This window comes from Artibeus jamaicensis, unplaced genomic scaffold (assembly GCF_021234435.1).
Source record: "Artibeus jamaicensis isolate MK-2021 breed Jamaican fruit bat unplaced genomic scaffold, CSHL_Jam_final contig_391, whole genome shotgun sequence".
NCBI classification, from domain to species: domain Eukaryota; kingdom Metazoa; phylum Chordata; class Mammalia; order Chiroptera; family Phyllostomidae; genus Artibeus; species Artibeus jamaicensis.
In genome coordinates this window covers 23810364-23829184 of record NW_026521814.1, presented here as the reverse complement: position 1 = coordinate 23829184, position 18821 = coordinate 23810364, and the positions used below count along the sequence as shown (strand labels likewise).

Genomic DNA, 18821 nt, shown 5'->3' with positions numbered 1-18821 from the left:
TTTAGCAATGTCTGAACATCTTGCTTCTAAGCAAGGGCCTACCATCCTCTGTGCTAGAACAGCAAAATTGGCTACTTTAAACTCCACCTCATCTCCCACCCAAAATTTTTCTTTCTTATTTAGGCGCCACCTTACTGAACCCCACCATCAAAGAGTAAATGAATACCTAGCTAGGACCCTATCTACAAAAAATGGAGAAAACTTACCCTATGGCAACACTCTACAGGCAGAAGGGCAGAGGGAGGATCACAATAAGCTCAGAGAATATATCATTGCTGGGGAGACTAGGCTACCAAATAGATGTCCAGACCAGATAAGGAGACAGAAACAATGTCTCGTGTCCATGACACTTTTCACAGACAACAGGCATAAAATCCTATCATTTTATTGCATCTGAAAATTCTCACCTAAATAGGGTATGCCAGCCTAAGCACAAATGAAGGTTTACACAACCTCTGGATAAACTCAGGCACTTAAAAAGACCCTCACAATTACCATGTCTCTACTAGCACACATACAGTACCACTCTAAAAAACAGGCAAATAGTACAGCACAAAGAGTAATGTGACAAAACAGCGGAAGTACATGCAAATGAAGAAAATAAGGTTCTAGATGAGCTTTGCCACAAACTAGTTGAACCATCTATTGCAGGGGCAGGCACTGTACAATTGGTACTCGGCAATCAAGTGGGTCAGGCACTGAACTCAGGGTTTTGTAAACACTGAAATAACCTAACCATCAGCCAGGAGAGCAAAATTCTAGGATCCAATCTGACTCTAACTAGGGGGTTAAGCCAACCCAATCACATATCTAGGACATAATCTAGTTATCTGTACTGAGTAGATTCATACTTCCAGAGTGTATTCCACAGAACAACACCAGAAATAGTGACATACTTCTCAATGAAAGAGTTTCATAGTCAAGTAGGTGGCATGGAAATGCACTTACTGTAAACCACCAACCTTAGACATCCACAATATGCTTTAATATAGTTAAGGCTCTGAAAAGTGCTTACTGTTAAGATATCTGTTTAATTTTATCAAATACATTTTTAAGCCAAAGTGGAAACACTTCTTTCTCTTCTAAATAAAAGCACTGCAACACATACTTTGTCATTCCCCAAAAATTAAACAGAAAGACCACATGACCCAGCAATTCTACTTTTGGGTATATGAGGTCTGTCTGGAAAAAGCCCAGCCATTGTTAATATAAGAATGTTTTTTGAGGAACAAGTATGAAAGACACAGAGATGAGGACTGGGGGGGGGGGAAATGGGAGGGAGGGGGGAGACCAGGCGGGGGGGTGGGGTGGGATGGGAGAAATAGATTAAAAAAAATGTACTTGAAAAGTAACTAAATAAAATAATATTAAAAAAAAAAAAAAGAATGTTTTGCACATCGATGCAACCTGCCAGCCAAGAAGAGTGGACTAGAATGTGCATGTATGAAAAATGATGACTTTACTGTACTAGTCAGTAGGGGCAGTAGATGTCATTGAGTGGTGCATGTGTACTATGTGGCTGCTGCATTCAAAATGACTGAGTTCAGCAACAAATCTGCATCAAATTTAGCATTAAGCTTGAATAGTCATCCATGGAAACTATTCAAATGATTCAAAAGGCTGCAGCTATGGACAACTGGTGATTGGCAGCTTCATCACAACAATGTACCTACTCGTGCATCCCGTCTCATACAGAGTTTTTTTGGTAAAACATCAAATCACTTAGGTGACTCAGCCTCCCTACAGCCCAGATTTGGTGTCCCATGACTTCTGGCTTTTCCCAAAACTAAATTCACCTTTGAGAGGAAAAAGATCTGACTGTCGCTGAGACTCAGGAAAATATAACAGGGCAGCTGATGGCAATGGGGAGCACTGTGTGAGGTCCCAAGGTACCTACTGTGAAGGGGACTGAGGCATCATTGTCCAATGTACAGTGTTTCTTGTATCTTGTTATTGTTTTCAGTAAATGTCTCTATTTTTTATGTTACATGGCCGGATACCTTCTGGACATACTTCATATACTCAAAAAAAGTGAAAGCAGGAATTCAAACAGACCTTACTTAATACACCAACATACACAGTAGTATTATTCATAATAGTAGCTGAAAGGTGGAAACAACCCAAATGTCCATCAACAGATGAATGGATAAACAAAACGTGATTCAAGCATACAATGAAATATTATCAGCTTTAAGAAAAGATGAAACTCTGATATATGCTATATGTACAAACTTTGAAGATATTAAACTAAGTGATATAGGCCAGACATAAAAGGACAAATATTGCATGATTCCACTTATGTGAAGTACCTAGAATGGTCAAATTCAGAGAGAGAAATATAGTTGTTATCAGAGGATAGGAGGAAAGGAGAATGGAGGCAGAGTTTAGTTGGAAATGATGAAAAAGTTCTGGATTTGGATGGTGGTGACAGCTATAAGCAATGTAAATGTATGTACTTATCACCACTCAATTGTATACTATAAAATGGTTAAAATGGTGAAATGATGGAAGAAGACTAGAATTCAGGTGGAAAGCACATAATAGAATACACAGATGTTCTAAAATTGAACACCTGAAATGTTTATGTTACTGACCAGTTATCCCAATAAATTTAAAAAATGGTAAGTTTTATGTTATGTGTATTCACCACATTAAAAAATTCTTTGCAAAATACTGGTTTAGTTTTTCTTAATTCTAATATTCTGTGATTATAATAAAATCATTAAGAGTCAATATAAATTACCTTACCTCAGCTACGCAGCATATTGATCCCAAGGCTTCGCCACGAAAACCGTAAGTTGTCAAATTTTCAAGATCTTCATGACTATTTATTTTTGAGGTATAGTACTTCACTGCCATTACAGGTGCATCAGTGGCCTTGATACCTTCACCATTGTCTCGCACTTCAATTTTATCAAATCCATAATTCTCCTATACCAAGTTAAAAAAACACTTTTAGTATACAGACATTAAACTGTTAATATTTAGAAACAGAAGTGCAAGTAGAATAACTTTGTCATTTGTTTTTCTTTTATGAAAACATAGTTTTAAGGCAGTAAGAGTTTAATTTCTTAGTTATGGTACTATGGGCAAGTTCCTCATTTTCCTAGGACTCAGGTTTAACTATAAAATTTAAAAAAATCAGTCCGATCTTTAAAGTTCCCTTGAATTGTCTCAGTATCATAGGTATCATGTTTAAATTCATGTTGAAACTTGAAAAAAATTCCTCTAAATTATAAATACCTCTGTATACAAATCTCTCAAATAAAACAACACTATAACCAACAAAAATAACACCCACAGAGTCTAGCACTTACCATTCTTCAACCTGGGTTTTTAATACTTTCTCCCTTAAACTACTTACTGTTTTCATAAGAAATTTAAATACTTACATTAAAATTTAATTCTTTCTGCATAGTGGCCTAACAGGAAACTGCTGAGAAAATATATTTAATTTGGCAATTTCAGTTGAGTTTTTAATTTAAAAAATCAAGGAAAAACACTTAATTCATAGCTTAGTATTTGTTTTCTAATACTAAAAATATGCATACACAGCATAAACAAAATCTAAATTCCTATAGTGATCACACTTTCTATAAATACTATATTCTAAATTTGATACTAAATTTCTGTCATAAACTTGATTTCACAAAGTTTTATGTGTATGACCATAGATGCAAATTTTAAAGGTAATAAAATCTTCCCACAATTACAATGACTCTGCTTATTCAATAACCTATAATTATTTAATACTACTTATGTCATTACTTTTTAGATAAAATAGATATACAAGGTGTTGAAGGAAAGCACCCAAGATTTAGTTCCTCATCTCTCTTCAATCTAAAATTATTAACTATAGAAATGCAAATCTTTTAATACAAGTAACTTCAGTCACCTGAGAAACACAAAGATCTGTATCAAATGTTTTAAAAAATGTCAACCTGATTAACTAATTAGGAAAACATTACTAACCAAGATAGTTATTACTGTATAAAACCATAATAAAACAGGACTTATTTTGTATAGCAACACAACTGTTTATTTTAAAATTTTACAAAGTGGAGAAAGAGAAACTGATAAATGTCAAGGGAATAAAATTAGCCAGATAAAAATTTGTACTTCCATTTACTTTTTAAAGAGAACCTGTTTGTTGGTTTTCTATCATAATTTTTAAAAACTGATTTTCTTCCAGAGAACTTTAAGAACAAGGTATGTTTGTCTGCCTAAGATTATTAAATGAAATGTCAGATATAATTATCTAGTCTTTTTTAATTACTATCAAGTGTATTAGAATCAGACTAGAGTGCATGCAGGAAATTTCAAAAAAAAAAAAGGTTGTCTTTCTCTGGGTTTAAGAAATTTTTTACTAAAATAAATTTTGTTATTAAAAATTATTGTTAATAAAGCTTATACTTAAAACAAAATACAGGTTTAATGTGGTATAGTATAGCAGTTCTCAGCAACCACTAGAAATCTGTTAGAAATGCAAATTTGTGGGCCCCAGCTAGAATCTGAAATTCTGGGGCCCAGTTAACATACTTCTCTAAATTAGTATGATGCACCCAAACACTGTGAGAACCACTGGCACACAGGAAAGACCTTGAATGGGTTTTAGAGTCAGAAAGATCTGAATTCCAAATAGCTCCCCTACTTACAAATTGACTTTGAGCAAGTTCTCAGAACCTCAATTATCTGTAAGGTAGGTATAGTAGTAACTAATTCAGAGTTTTTATAAGGATTTTATAAGACATAAATCTATATATGAAAAGGGTAGTTTCTTCCTACAAAGATTTATATCAGTATTATTTCTAATACTATAATACTAGAAATAATGTAAATAAATATTTGATAATTAGATTATAAAAATGTATTCTTACATTCCCTCAAATTTATTTACCACCTATGCACTATTTATATACCATTTACATAGCAGATACTGGCCAGATACAGTAGACACAAAAATGAAAAATATATGGACCTTGCCTCTGTAAGCTTGTAATTTATAATAGGAGCGGTAAACATGCCAAACAACTATAATAAATCATGAATGTCATGTCATATTAACTCAAACTATTTAATATGTAGCACTTAAATTGGATTTAAGTGCTATGAAGCAACAAAGAAACCAGTTTTGAAATAAGATTAGCCAGAAAAAAATTAAGTGCAAATAAGAATATATAAATAAGTATACGCTAGTAACCTAGGATAAATATTGGTAGAAAATATGGACACATTAAATTCATGTAATGGAGTACTAAATATGAAGTTTTCTTTTATAATTTAGTGTTACTAATGTTGATTTAAGTTAAAATTTACTTTTAAGAATTTACTAATAAGTAAGAGAAAAGGTACGATGTCCTCCAAATAATTTACTGGTACATGTAAAAAAAAGAAAGGTAATAGATGTAAGGAAAAAAATATCTGTCCAGCTTTTTTTTGTTTCAAAGATATTTGGCTTCTCAGAGACACTCACCAGTTTAACATCTATGCTTGTGGCTCCTGCATCCAAGGAGTTTTCAATGAGCTCCTTTACAACACTGACCACTGAAGTGATTGTCTGGGAACTTGAAAGGAGGCGAACTGTTGCTGCAGGTAACTGTTTCATTCTAGCTTTTAGCAGAGTAGCTAAAAGATAAATGTAAGTTGTAACAATAAAAACTATTAAATATTCCTAAAAGAAGTAACAACACCAATAATAATAACAGCAGCTCACGTTTATAGACTCACTGTATGCCTAGCTCTACTGTAAGCACATACAGTATTAAATCATTTCTTAAAAATATTCTTTTAAATAGATGTCATTATTATCTCCATTTTGTAAGACTAAGGAACAGAGAAGTTAGTTGGTAAATCATGTTATGGTAATAACTGAAGAAGGATAAGCACGACTGTGCTATAATGAGTGTGCTATGTGATCTGCCTGGCTAGGAATGACCAATGGTACTGTCACTTCGGGATGCAGATGTCAGTCATGTGCTTTCCTAGGAGTCTTGCTGAAACATCAATTAGTCATCCATATGTTTTAATGAGTTACAATGTCTTGTTCAACTATGGAGCTCTTTGGGAGGTAGGATATCTAGACCCTAGAATTACTATTAATCTGAATTAGTCATATATCAGACATACCAGGTAACTCTACATTACTCTGCCTAAAACATTCTAATCATGTGGCTCCCCAAAGCCAAATAATGATAAAGCTCAAATCTCTGTGTTGGTATTCAAGTTCCTTTACATGCCAATCCAACCCATACATCCAAAGTCTCTCTGCCAGTAATTGTTTTAGCTACGAAACCCTTTCAAAGAAAAACAAAAAAATCTCATATGAAAATCCCACATGTAAAATATGCAGGGTGCCCTGGCTGGTATGGCTCAGTGGACTGAGTGCCAGCCTGTGAATCAAAGGGTCACCAGTTTGATCCCCAGGCTAGGGCACATGCCTGGGTTGTGGGCCAGGTCCTGAGTAGGGGGCACATGAGAGGCAACCACACATTGATGATACTTCCTTCTTTTCCTTCCCTTCCCCTCTCTAAAACGAAATACATAAAATCTTTTTAAAAAATATGTGGGGAGTTGGGTTTGCATCCATCTTAATGCCTAACTTTTCAGAAAATATTTCAGGAAAATACAAAACACCAGCTTGACAACATGCAGTTCTGCTAGGGTCAAGGGTTTCTTTGACAAAAAATGTGAGGCAGAAACTAGGTACATCCTTAATTTACCATGACTATTTGCATGCTCACATGATAAGATTATCTTATGGAATCTAGGTCCAAACGAAACAGCAATGCCCAAAACAAACATAACCAAAAGGTGTCCTTTTAGGATTCTCTCTCAGGCCAACTTAAAAACCAGCAGAGTCACAAAAAAGAAGAGTCAGTAACTAGCAAGAAATGTAACACAGTCCACATGACAATTACACAGGATTTTAAGGGATACATTTCTGGGTGGCCAACATACTGAATTCTAAGTGGTTCCATAATTAATAAATATAAGGATATTTTGTTCTGTATAAGGCAAAGATGATTAGCACAGTAGAAAAATATACCAGACCAGAGTATAAAAATACAGGTTTTGGGGTTCATCTTTAGTACACATAAACTGAAGCAAATCACTTAAATCCCTCTATAAAATCAATTTATCACCTGTATAAGTGGAGATAATGCCTTACTGGTCTGTTATGAGGATCAAATAAAAAAGCATATATAACATGCTCTGTAAATGATAAGGCCATATAAAATGTACATTATTATGATGGTGACAGTTGATTATCTACACACATACTGGGAATTCTTTTTTAATCATAACAATTACCTTCTCATTATATATTTGACTTAGTTTGATGGATACCCAGTTTTAAGGAAACTGTGAACAACTAACTCCCAAAGGTTTTCAAGGGTTGAGAGGGTTTCCCAATAACTCAGGAAAACAATGGATAGTCAGGTTACTTCATTACCTTAACATTCATACAAAGTAAGGCTATCATAAGCAAAAGGCATCCTCTGCACTCTCCCCAAGCTTCAGACTGGCCTCAGGTCTGAGACCTCAGGTCTCAGGTCTAAGCTGCATTGTCCAATACGGTAGCCACTAGGCATATGAGCCCTTGAAATGTGACTACTCCAAATTGAGACATGTGAACACAGTCTGGATTTCAAAATCAGTATAAAAAGTAATTTACTATTTTTTACATTGATTATAGGATCAAATAATACTCTGGATATACTGAGTTACAATAAACATTAAAAATAATTTTACTTTATTTTTAAAACTTTTTAATGTGCCTACTAGAAAATTTAAAATTATGTGTGTGGCTTACAGTACAGGCTTACTTATTGGACAGTGCTGGGTAAGGTACTTAAGAGAGCAGGTTCTGAAATTATATTGCTTTTGATTCTATCCTAGCCCTTACTAGACCTTAATAGCTATATAATGCTAAGGGAATTAAAATCTAAAATTCATCTAATCCACAAAATGGAGGTAATGATGATTATCATATGGTTGAGGTAAGAAGTAAATAAAATACTTATTATAGTGTTGGGCATATATATATGTTAAAAGACCCAGTATACCCGAACTAAATTGAGTTCCTCATAACTTCTAAATGAATTTCTTCTCCCTTCCCTGAAAGGGGCCAGCATTAGGTTAAGCTTATGTTCAAAAAGATATCTATCTTAGTTTGTGAATCCCAAGGACCTAAGAAAAATACTGATCAATCAAGCTTTGGGATATAAACCTAGCCTCACCTCAACCTCAACCCTTGCTGTTTCTGGGCAATCTCTTCATTAATCTCACCATCATTGTCTCATTCTCTACAATCCCTCCTCAAAGTCTTCTATCACCCTCCTGTCCCTCTTACCCAGTTTCTAATTTGATCCCAATCTTCCCAATTCTTCTAGTTTACTGAGATCAAGGTAGCATGAACTCTATCTTCACATACACCTTCTTTCTTCCACACCACTGTGTCTTCTGGTTTCTTAAAATGCCTGCACCTGTATCCATACTCTTCTTCCCTCAGCCTGAGGTCAATGTCTCTTCCTCCTAAGCTAACACTTACAACCTACCTTCTTTATTCAGCCCTCCCACAGACATCTTGGTTTTGATAGCAAAAACAGAGGACTTCCAATCAAGATGGAGGTGTAGGTAAACACAGTTCACCACCTCAAATAACCACATTAAAATTACAAGTAAAAGAGACTTTCGCCAAGATGGAGGCATAGGTGGATATCCGTGCCTTCTCACACAACCAAGTTTAGAGACAACTAAATATTAGCAACAGAAAACACAGCCAGAACACAGAAAATTGAACTTTTCGGAAGTCTGTTAACAACAAATTCTTCAGCCTGACCGGTAAGGGGCGAAACCAGCAGCTGGTGGAGCGGGGTTGCACAGGAAAACTTGGTCGACGGACTCAGGCACGCGGAATCCAGGCGCAGGGTTGGACCTAGTGAGTGACTGAGCAAGCGACCAAGCGAGCAATCCCAGGGAAACAGCGAAAGAGCAGGGCTGCGGGTTAACTGTGGTCGCGCATTGGTGCGCGGATAGACAAGCCAGGGAGTGGGCGATTGGACTGGGACCCAGCCGTTCCCGCGGCTAGTGGCAGGGAGGGCGCGGCCATTTCCTGGCTCTGACCCCACCTCCACATACAGCGTCAGAACCCATCGACTCTGAGTGGCCCGGCCCAGGTGAAACACCTAAGCCTCTGCTCCTCATCCAGCAGCACGTAACAGCTGAGGGGGTTGCCATTTCCCCGCTCTGACCACGCCCCCACATACAGCATCACAACCCAGCGACCTGGGAGTCCAAGGCTCCGCTCCTCACACTTAAAGGGTGAGAACAGACCAAAAATGGCTCAAGAAGATCTTAAAGCCCCAGAGCCTATAAATCTAAGCGATGAAGAAATAGCAAAACTCTCAGACGCACAGTTTAAAACACTGGTGATCAGGATCCTCACAGAACTGGTTGATTATAGCCACAAATTAGACAAATATATGAAGGCGAAACTAACTGAAATGAATGGAATTGCACAGGAAACCAATAGCAATGAAAAGGAAACTGGGACTCAAATCAATGGAGTAGACCAAAAGAAAGCAAATAATGGCCAAATGGAAAAGAGTCAAGAAGCGAGAATTCAAAGAAATGAGGAGAGGCTTAGGAACCTCCAGGACATCTTTAAACGCTCCAACATCCAAATTATAGGGGTACCAGAAGGGGGAAAGGCACAGCCACCAGTGGAAAACTTATTTGAACAAATAATAAAAGAGAATTTCCCCAATCTGCCAAAGGAAATAGACTTCCAGGAAATCCAGGAAGCTCAGAGAGTCCCAAAGAAGTTGGACCCAAGAAGAAACACACCAAGGCACATCATCATTACATTAGCCAAGATTAAAATGAAGGAGAGAATCCTAGAAGCAGCAAGAGATTAGGGGACAGTCACCTACAAAGGAGTCCCCATCAGACTGTCAGCAGATTTCTCAAAAGAGACCTTACAGGCAAGAAGGGGCTGGAAAGAGGTATTCCAAGTCATGAAATCCAAAGACCTACAACCAAGATTGCTCTATCCAGCAAAGCTTTCATTTAGAATGGAAGGGCAGATAAAGTGCTTCTCAGATAAGATCAAATTCAAGGAGTTCATCATCACCAAGCCCTTATTATATGAAATGTTAAAGGGACTTATCGAAGAAAAAGAAGTTAAAGAAACATGAACAGTGAAAGGACAACAAACTCACAGTTATTAACAACCACACCTAAAACAAAAGCAAACTAAAAGGACAGCTAGATCAGGAGTGAAAACATAGAAATGAAGATCTCAAGGAGGGTTAGCAACAGGGGAGTGGGAGGAGGAGAAGGGGGGAGAATGTACAGAAAATAAGTAGCATAGACAGTAGATAGAAAATAGATGCGGAGGCAAGAATAGCATGGGAAATATAGAATCTAAAGAACTTGAGACACATGGACATAAACTAAAGGGGGGGTAATGGTGGGGACGGGTGGGTAGGGTGGAGGGGAATGAAGGGGGGGAATAGAACAACTGTAACAGCATAATCAATAAAAAATTCAAAAAAATAAAAATAAAAATAAATGTCCTTAGTTAAGCAAAAAAAAATTACAAGTAAAATATAGAACAACCATCACTCAGAACCATCAGAAACAGAGTTTAATGGAAGTCTGACAACTATAGAATTCAAAAAACCACATCCATTCAGACTGGTAGAAGGAGTGGAGAAGCTGAATTGGCTGGTCCCACATCCACATTTGGTGGATAACAATTTGGGAGGGATATCTTAGGAGTGAGGAGTCCCAGCCCTGGAAGGTAAGTCTTCACAACTTCCCTCATCGAAACCCAGCAGGGGTTGAGTCAATGAAGTAACTTCTGGAGTCCCAAGCAGTTCCCCTTAAAGAACCCAAACTGGACTTACTCAGACTCACTCTCTCTGAGCTCTAGTACTGGAATAGCAGCTTGAAAGGCACCAATGACACACAGGGAGGAACTGAGGTATCTGGCATCAAGGTGGGAGCTTGGGGGACAGCTTTTTCTCAGACAGAAAGGTGGACAGAGGCCACTGTCCTATCCCTCCCCCCAGAGAGCCAAAGCCAGCACACTAGGGCCATATCTGAGACTCCATCAATCTGGCTAACACTCTTTGCCCTGCCCTGGAGATCCCCAGAGACTCTGTCACACCCAACTTATAGTCCCACTCAAGCTGTTAACCATGACTTTTCCATTTGAATGGCTGGCCTTGACTCATCCTTCACAACTTCCTAAATTCTATCAAGTAACAGACAGATTAAATAAGCAACAGCCAGACTGTACCTCTTGCTAAGCTGCCCCAGACCCGGCAGTAGGAGCAATCAGCCTAGATTCACAGCTTGGCTTCGCCTGGGAATCTTCAAGCCAGGCACAACTAGTAGCCATCTCAGACTGCTTTATAGCTGAGGCAAGGTGGCCCCAGGCAAAACACAGGTGGGGGTTGACCTTGGCCTGCACCATCTGGGAAACCCCAGAGCATCTGCACCCAGTGGCCAGCTTCAGGTCATGTCAGAACACCACCACCTGCCCCTGCACAACTGATCCTCCACAGAGGGTAGAGGTTGGTGGTCAGTGGTCACAGCCAGTCCTTGCAGCTAACTAGTAAATCTCTCCCATTGACAGGCCAACAGCAATCAAGGCTCAACTACAAGAGCACAGTGTACTCAGCCCACACGAAGGCCACACCTTGAGTACCCAGCTTGGGTGATAGGGAAGGTTGTGCCACTGAACCCTACAGGACACCTACTAAATTAGGCCAAGCTACCAAGACAGGAAGTCATAGCAGCTCTACCTAATACATAGAAACAAACTCAGGGAGCCTACCAAAATGAGGAGACAGAGAAACATGTCCCAAATGAAAGAACAGATCAAAACTCCAGAAAAACTAAACAAAATAGAGATAAGCAATCCATCAGATGCAGATTATAAGGTTATAATGATGCTCAAGGAACTTAATGAGGACCTCAACAGCATAAAACAGATCCAGTCAGAGATGAATAATACACACATTGAAATAAAGAACAATTTGCAGGGAAACAACAGGAGAGTGTAGGAAGCTGAGACTCAAATCAATAATTTGGAACATAAAGAAGCAAAAACAATGAAGAAAAGAGAAAGAAGAAGGAAGAAGAAAGAAGAAAAGGGAGGAAGGAGGAAGGAAGAGGAGGAAGAGAAGAAAGAATCCCCCAAAATGAGGATAGTGTAAGCAGTCTCTGGGACAACTTCAAGAGGTCCAACATTCACATTACAGGGATGCCAAAAGGAGAAAAGAAAGAACGAGAAACTGGAAATCTGTTTGAAAAAATAATGAAAGAAGACTTCCCTAATTTGGTGAAGGAAAACAGACATGCAAGTCCAGGAAGCACAGAGAGTCCCAAACATGATGGATGCAAAGAGCCCACTCCAAGACACATCATAATTAAAATGCCAAAGGTTAAAGGTAAAGAGAATCTTAAAAGCAGCAAGAGATAAGAAGTTAGTTAACTACAGAAGAGTTTTCATAAGACTGCCAGCTAGTTTCTTATAAGAAATTTAGCATTCTAGAAGGGACTGGGAAGAAACATTTCAAGTCATGAAAAGCAGGGACCTACAGCCAAAACTGCTATACCCAGCAAAGATATCATTTAGAATTGAAGGGGCAAATAAACAGCTTCCCAGACAAGGAAAAAACGAAAGGACTTCATCATCAACAGACCATTATTATATGAAATGTTAAAGGGACCTAGTCAAGAAAAAGATCAAAAGTATGAACAATAAAATGGCAATAAATACATATCTTCACCAACTGAATCTAAAAAACTAAGCAAACAAGAGGAAGAGGGACAGAATCATGGATACAGAGAGCGTTTTGATGGTTGTCAGATGGGAGGAGGTATGAAAGGGGAAGAGGCGAGGGGATTAGGAAGTATAAATAGGTAATTACAAAATAGCCATGGGGATATGAAGTACTCTATAGGAAATGGAGTAGCCAAAGAATCTATACAATGAACCGTGGACATGAACAATAGTGTGCAGATTGCCTTAGGGAGTGGGGGGTGCTGGGTGGAGGGAGGACAAAAGGGGGAAAACTGAAACTGTAATAGTATAATCAATAAAATATAAAAAACAAAAATGCTTTCCTCCACACTTTTATTCCAATAATTGCCACCCTCGCTTCCTTTCTGAAGCCAAAACTTGAATAAATAACCTATATTCCCTGTCACCAATTCCCTATCACCAAGTCCCTTCTAAAACTCTTGCAAAATGGCTTATATTACAACCATTGTCAGGATTCTCTTCAAGTTTCCAATGACTTTCCAAATCACAACATTGATGATGCTCCCAAATTCTCAAGGATCTTTCCATCTATACCTCTTTGATCTCTTCATGTTTTCTTCACTATCCTCCCAGAAATATGGACATACCCCAATCCCTCTCTTCTCTTCTTAGACATCCTAAAACCCAGTCTCAATTATAGATACCTAAATCTATATCACTAAGAGAAATCTCTCCTCCCAAGTAAAGACAGGCATTTCTAACAATCAGTGTCACTGCCACTTCGAAATAAATAGTTCTACAACAGAACTTATCTTCCTGCTCCCCTCCCCATGCTTTGCACTAAATTTTTTATTTCTCTTAATAATACACTGATCTTAGTGACCAAGGTCAAAAATCTCATTCTTTCTTTGTCAGCAGCCCCACCCTTTATACACCTCCATTTCCTCCTAATGTAATCCTGTTATTATAGAACCAGTTCCAGGAACATCTATAACATGGTCCTTTTGATCACCTGACCAGTAAGTAATGACCATTCCCTTCCACTAAATTCCTCAAAAACTTGGCTTCCATCACTCACTGGATGTTCCTCATACCCTTGTCCTAATCTATACAACTTCTGAATGCAAAGCTCTGGATGCAATACAGAATAATCAGAGTACGTCACTCATAGCAAACACTTCCTTAATACTAATGAAGGGTCATAAAAAGAATTTTATCAGCACCTTCCTGATGCCAGTGTAAACATTAGGAAGCCTGTCCTTCTTCCCAGTAAGTCACCACTGTCTTAACTCCTTCCCTTTACATATTCTATTTTAACTGGCCTCTAGTATCACCTAACCAGGCTTTTTTTCTAAACTCCAGGACAGGGCCTGATTAGCAAGTACCTTAAAAATACCATTATTTAGATGACTTGGAGGCTTGGAGGTTCCTAAGCCTCTCATTTTTTTTGAATTCTTGATTCTTCATGTTTTTCTGTTTGGTCATTTTTTCCTTCCTTCTTGTCCCAAACTTGTCTCTGAATCTTTTTCTAATTAACCCGCTTCCTATATTTCTTTTTGATAAAATTTGTAGCTAACATAAGCAACTTTATGAGGAGGGAACCAGAAAAGAACCAAAATTATCTTCTAGAGGGAAGTACAGGCTTTCCTCACTAAATGAGTGTTCCAGGAACCCATCTGTATCAGTATACCAACTGGCCTTGTTGTGAGAGGCTACATTAGGCTTCACTAAATTTTTTTTGAAGACTCTTCCAACATGCTTGCCCATTGCATGGTGGGTGATTTATAAGCATTCCTGCCACACACAAAGTGTTCAGCAGTTTTTGATAAAAAAAAAATGGCATGAGCACTTCCACCCTGGGGTCCCATCCTCCCTATGTGCCCTATCTTACCCTGAGAGACTATTTTTTGTTTTCCTGGATGAAAAAAGTCTTCAAAGGGACCTGTCTTGCCAATCAAAGCAAAAATTGGCAGAAGCATACTAAAAGGCATTGAAATTGACAAGTTCAAAAACTGTTTTGAGCAGTGGAAAAAACATCTCAATAGGTATACTGCATCAAATGGACAGTACTTTGAAGGTGACTAAAGTTTAAATATGACAAAATACACAATTCTTTTTTTTTGATACCTCATGAAAGTCTATTATTTATTAAAATTTTTTTTACCATTTTTTTATTGATTATGCCATTGCATTTGTTCTATTTCCCCCTCCATTCCCCTCCACTCTGCACACTCCTCCACCATTCCCCCTTTAGTTCATGAACACGTGTCTCAAGTTCTTTAGATTCTATATTTCCCCTACTATTCTTACCCTCCCCCCTATCTATTTTCTATCTACTGTCTATGCTACTTATTTTCTGTACCTTCTCCCTCCTTCTCCTTCTCTTTCTCCCACTCCCCTGTTGCTAACCCTCCACGTGATCTTTATTTCTATGGTTCACTCCTGATCTAGCTGTCCTTTTAATTTGCTTTTGTTTTAGGTATGGTTGTTGATAACTGTGAGTTTGCTGTCCTTTCACTGTTCATCTTTTTTATCTTCTTTTTCTTACGTTAAGTCCCTTTAACATTTCATATAACAAGGGCTTGGTGATGATGGACTCCTTGAATTTGGTCTCATCTGAGAAGTACTTTATCTGCCCTTCCATTCTAAATGAAAACTTTACTGAATAGAGCAATCTTGGTTGTAGGTCTTTGGATTTCATGACTTGGAATACCTCTTTCCAGCCCCTTCTTGCCTGTAAGGTCTCTTTTGAGAAATCTGCTGACAGTCTGATGGGAACTCCTTTGTAGGTGACAGTCCCCTTATCTCTTGCTGCTTCTAGGATTCTCTCCTTCATTTTAATCTTGGCTAATATAATTATGATGTGCTTTGGTGTGTTCCTTCTTGGGTCCAACTTCTTTGGGACTCTCTGAGCTTCCTGGATTTCCTGGAAGTCTATTTTCTTTGCCAGAATGGGGAAGTTCTCTTTTATTATTTGTTCAAATAAGTTTTCCACTCATGGCTGTTCCTCTTCCCCTTCTGGTACCCTATAATTCTGATGTTGGAACGTTTAAAGATGTCCTGGGGGTTCCTAAGCCTCTCATTTTTTTTGAATTATTGATTCTTCATATTTTTCTGTTTGGTCATTTTTTCCTTCCTTCTGGTCTACTCCATTGATTTGAGTCCCAGTTTCCTTTCCATCACTATTGGTTTCCTATGCATTACCATTCATTTCAATTAGTTTAGCCTTCATATGTTCCTGTAATTTGTGACTAAAATCAACCAGTTCTGTGAGCATCCTGATCACCAGTGTTTTGAACTGTGCATCTTAAAGTTTGGCTATTTCTTCATCATTTAGATTTATTGGCTCTGGGGCTCCAAGTTGTTCTTGAGGCATGTTTTTATCTGTTTGTGCCTGTTACAACCAGGAGGGGAGCCTTAGTTGTTTACCAGGGCGGGGCCACTCAGGTCACTGGTTTGTGACACTGTATGTAGGAGCAGGGTCAGAGAGGGAGCAATGGGGGTCCTCTCCACTCGCCCCCACCTGTTTATCTGAGTGCAAATGTAAGACCAACAGCAGCCAGCCAGCCACGCCTCTTCCCTGTGTCCGCTCGTAGCTAGCCTGCACCTGGGATCCGAGCCCTAGGCTGCCAGCCCACCGCCCCACCCCAGTTGGGGATCTTTTTTGCCAATCCACTCTGCTGCTGGCTTCGCCCCTCTCACCAGTTTAGCTGAGCGGTTTGTTGTTTTCGGACTCCGTACTGTCAATTTTCTGTGTGGTTTGGTTATGTTTATTGTTGTTAAAACTTTGTTAATTTTAGATTTGGTTGTGCGAGGACGCAAAGTGTTTCCACTTACGCCTCCATCTTGGCGGAAGTCCCTAAATACACAATTCTTTATAAATAAATTCTGGTTTTGGGGGTCCCTCCTCCTATATATAATCCTATTTAGTCCTCACAACACCCCTACATATATTACCATTCCTCCATTACAAATGGAATTTTGAAGCTTAATAACTTGTTTCAGATCACACAACTAGTAAGCGACAGATGTACAACCGCACACTATAATATGTTTGACTCCAAACACCATGCTCATCCAGTCTCACAAGGCAAAATTAGAAACCTTGAAGTCAATCTACAAATTCTCCTTACTCTCTACATCCTGCCACCAAAATTGAACTATCTTTACTACCTAAGTATTTCTATTTCTCAAACTAGTCCTCTCTTTTCTATACCTATAGCTACTGCCTCTGTTCAGCTCCTCAACATTTCCCCCTATACTTTGCAATAACCTGATATTTTGCTTCAAATCTCAACCACCCATAGGGTTCTGTCTATAAATTTTATCATGTTGCTATACTACTTAAAATTTTATAAAGATTTTCAACTACTATTAAGACAAAGTCCAAAGTCCTTAACAAATAGAGCTCTACCTTTCTAATCTTAACCCGCTATTCTCCAAATGTGCAGTAGGAAAGTCATACCATACAATGTCTCTCTCTTAATGTGGTTGTACTCATTCTCCTTAGGTCACAAGGTTCCCTTCCTTCTCAAGGAAGACTCTCATGGCCCTCCACCTCTACCCCCAACAGATTAAGCATCTTTTCCTCTGTACTCCTACAGCACCTTTTCCTTATTTCTAACCCAAAACTCACCACAGGTTATTCTAACTGTTGTTCTTCTGTCCCTTCCGACTGGTTCAGAGTTCTTTGAGGACAGAGATTTTATATTAATCTTATATCCTTAGCATAACTTCTGGAACACAGCCAGCCTTCTACTATAACAAACTGCATATTTGGAAAAGGTGAAGGGTTGGTTTCAGGCTTAAAAGTTACAGCATGCAGGGGTGTCCAACCTGCAGCCCTGCACACTGCATGCAGCCTAGGATAGCTATGAATGTGGCCCAACACCAAATTGTAAATTTACCTAAAACATTATGAGATTATTTTTGTGATTACGTGTTGCAATGTATTTAATGTGTGGCCCAAGACAACTGTTTTCCCAGTGTGACTCAGACACATCGAGTTTAGACACCCCTGGATTTCAAGAATTAGTGTTCCATATGTGCTAAGATGGAAATTAAAACACTACTGAAAAAGTGCTAATACCAGGAAAAGTGATTAAGGATAATACTGCACCTTAAAAAGCAGCAGAAGTCACAGAGCAGAATGAAATTCAAATAACTGTTTCACAGGTCCAACAGAAGTGCAAGATATACACATATAGTCAACATTCTCTTACGCCAATTTTGAAATGTTGTTGAAAGGTATTTTAAGAATACAAATGACAAGCTTTGTGCACTTCCAAAGTAATGTCATTCGATTTCACACATGACTCCAAATAATATGATTTTTCCTCTCCGTCCTCAAATAAAATTAATTTTTGGTACCCACATTTCCTCAGCACGTACCGTAATACAGATGCCTGACTTCAGCGTGTGGAGAAACCCAGAAAGACACCAATAAAAATTATTAAATGAAAAGAGCTTGCTTGCACCGTTTGTATGATGCCACAACATAACAGTATTTTAAAACACCACACACAAGACAAGTTATAGCTGTCAGGGGTTGGAGTTTACGCCTGGCAAACAACGTTAAGTCTTGCACCCACAAGGATCTGAGTAATTGGCTGCAACAGAAGCTTAAACACTATTTAGTCAGTGAAGACCAAGGCTGACGGGCTCAGAGACCCCTCTCCAAGAGTGCGTGCCCGCCGGTCCAGCTTCGCCCGCTTCCCGCCCCGAGGTGGGGGGGAGGGGCGCCCGCAGAGGCCAGCGGCGCTCTGACTAGGCTTCTGGACTAGGAGGAGTTCCTGGCAGGGGGGCCCCAAGCCTGGGAGAACAAAAGAATGAATGCCCCTTAGCCATACTACACTACCTTCTTGCTTGCGCGAGGTGGATAATTACCATCCACTAGCTGACCAGCCTCCGTCCGCCCACAGCCCCAGCACGGCTCCGACGCCGGAGTGCCGACACTGCGCGCGCGCAGGAGAGCGGGCACTGGCGCGTGGCATTTAGTCCCGCCCCGCTCGGGGAACGTGGGATTGGCACTGCAAGCAGC

At 39.0% G+C, this 18821-nt stretch overlaps 1 protein-coding gene across 2 annotated transcripts in view; it reads right to left on the bottom strand.

The window, feature by feature from the left end:
• Positions 1-18728, bottom strand: part of PMS1 (PMS1 homolog 1, mismatch repair system component) — an 88667-nt gene extending 69939 nt beyond the window's left edge. Inside the window, exons 1-3 of one of the 2 annotated variants that reach the window (XM_053665165.1) lie at positions 18639-18728; positions 5474-5625; positions 2749-2931 (exon numbers count right to left, since the gene is read on the bottom strand). In XM_053665165.1, coding sequence (XP_053521140.1) covers positions 2749-2931; positions 5474-5605 — 315 coding nt within the window. In that variant the 5' untranslated portion in view covers positions 5606-5625; positions 18639-18728. The remainder of the gene's footprint in view (positions 1-2748; positions 2932-5473; positions 5626-18638) is intronic. The other variant, XM_037162970.2, reaches the window with a different exon arrangement.
• Positions 18729-18821: the final 93 nt, after the last annotated feature.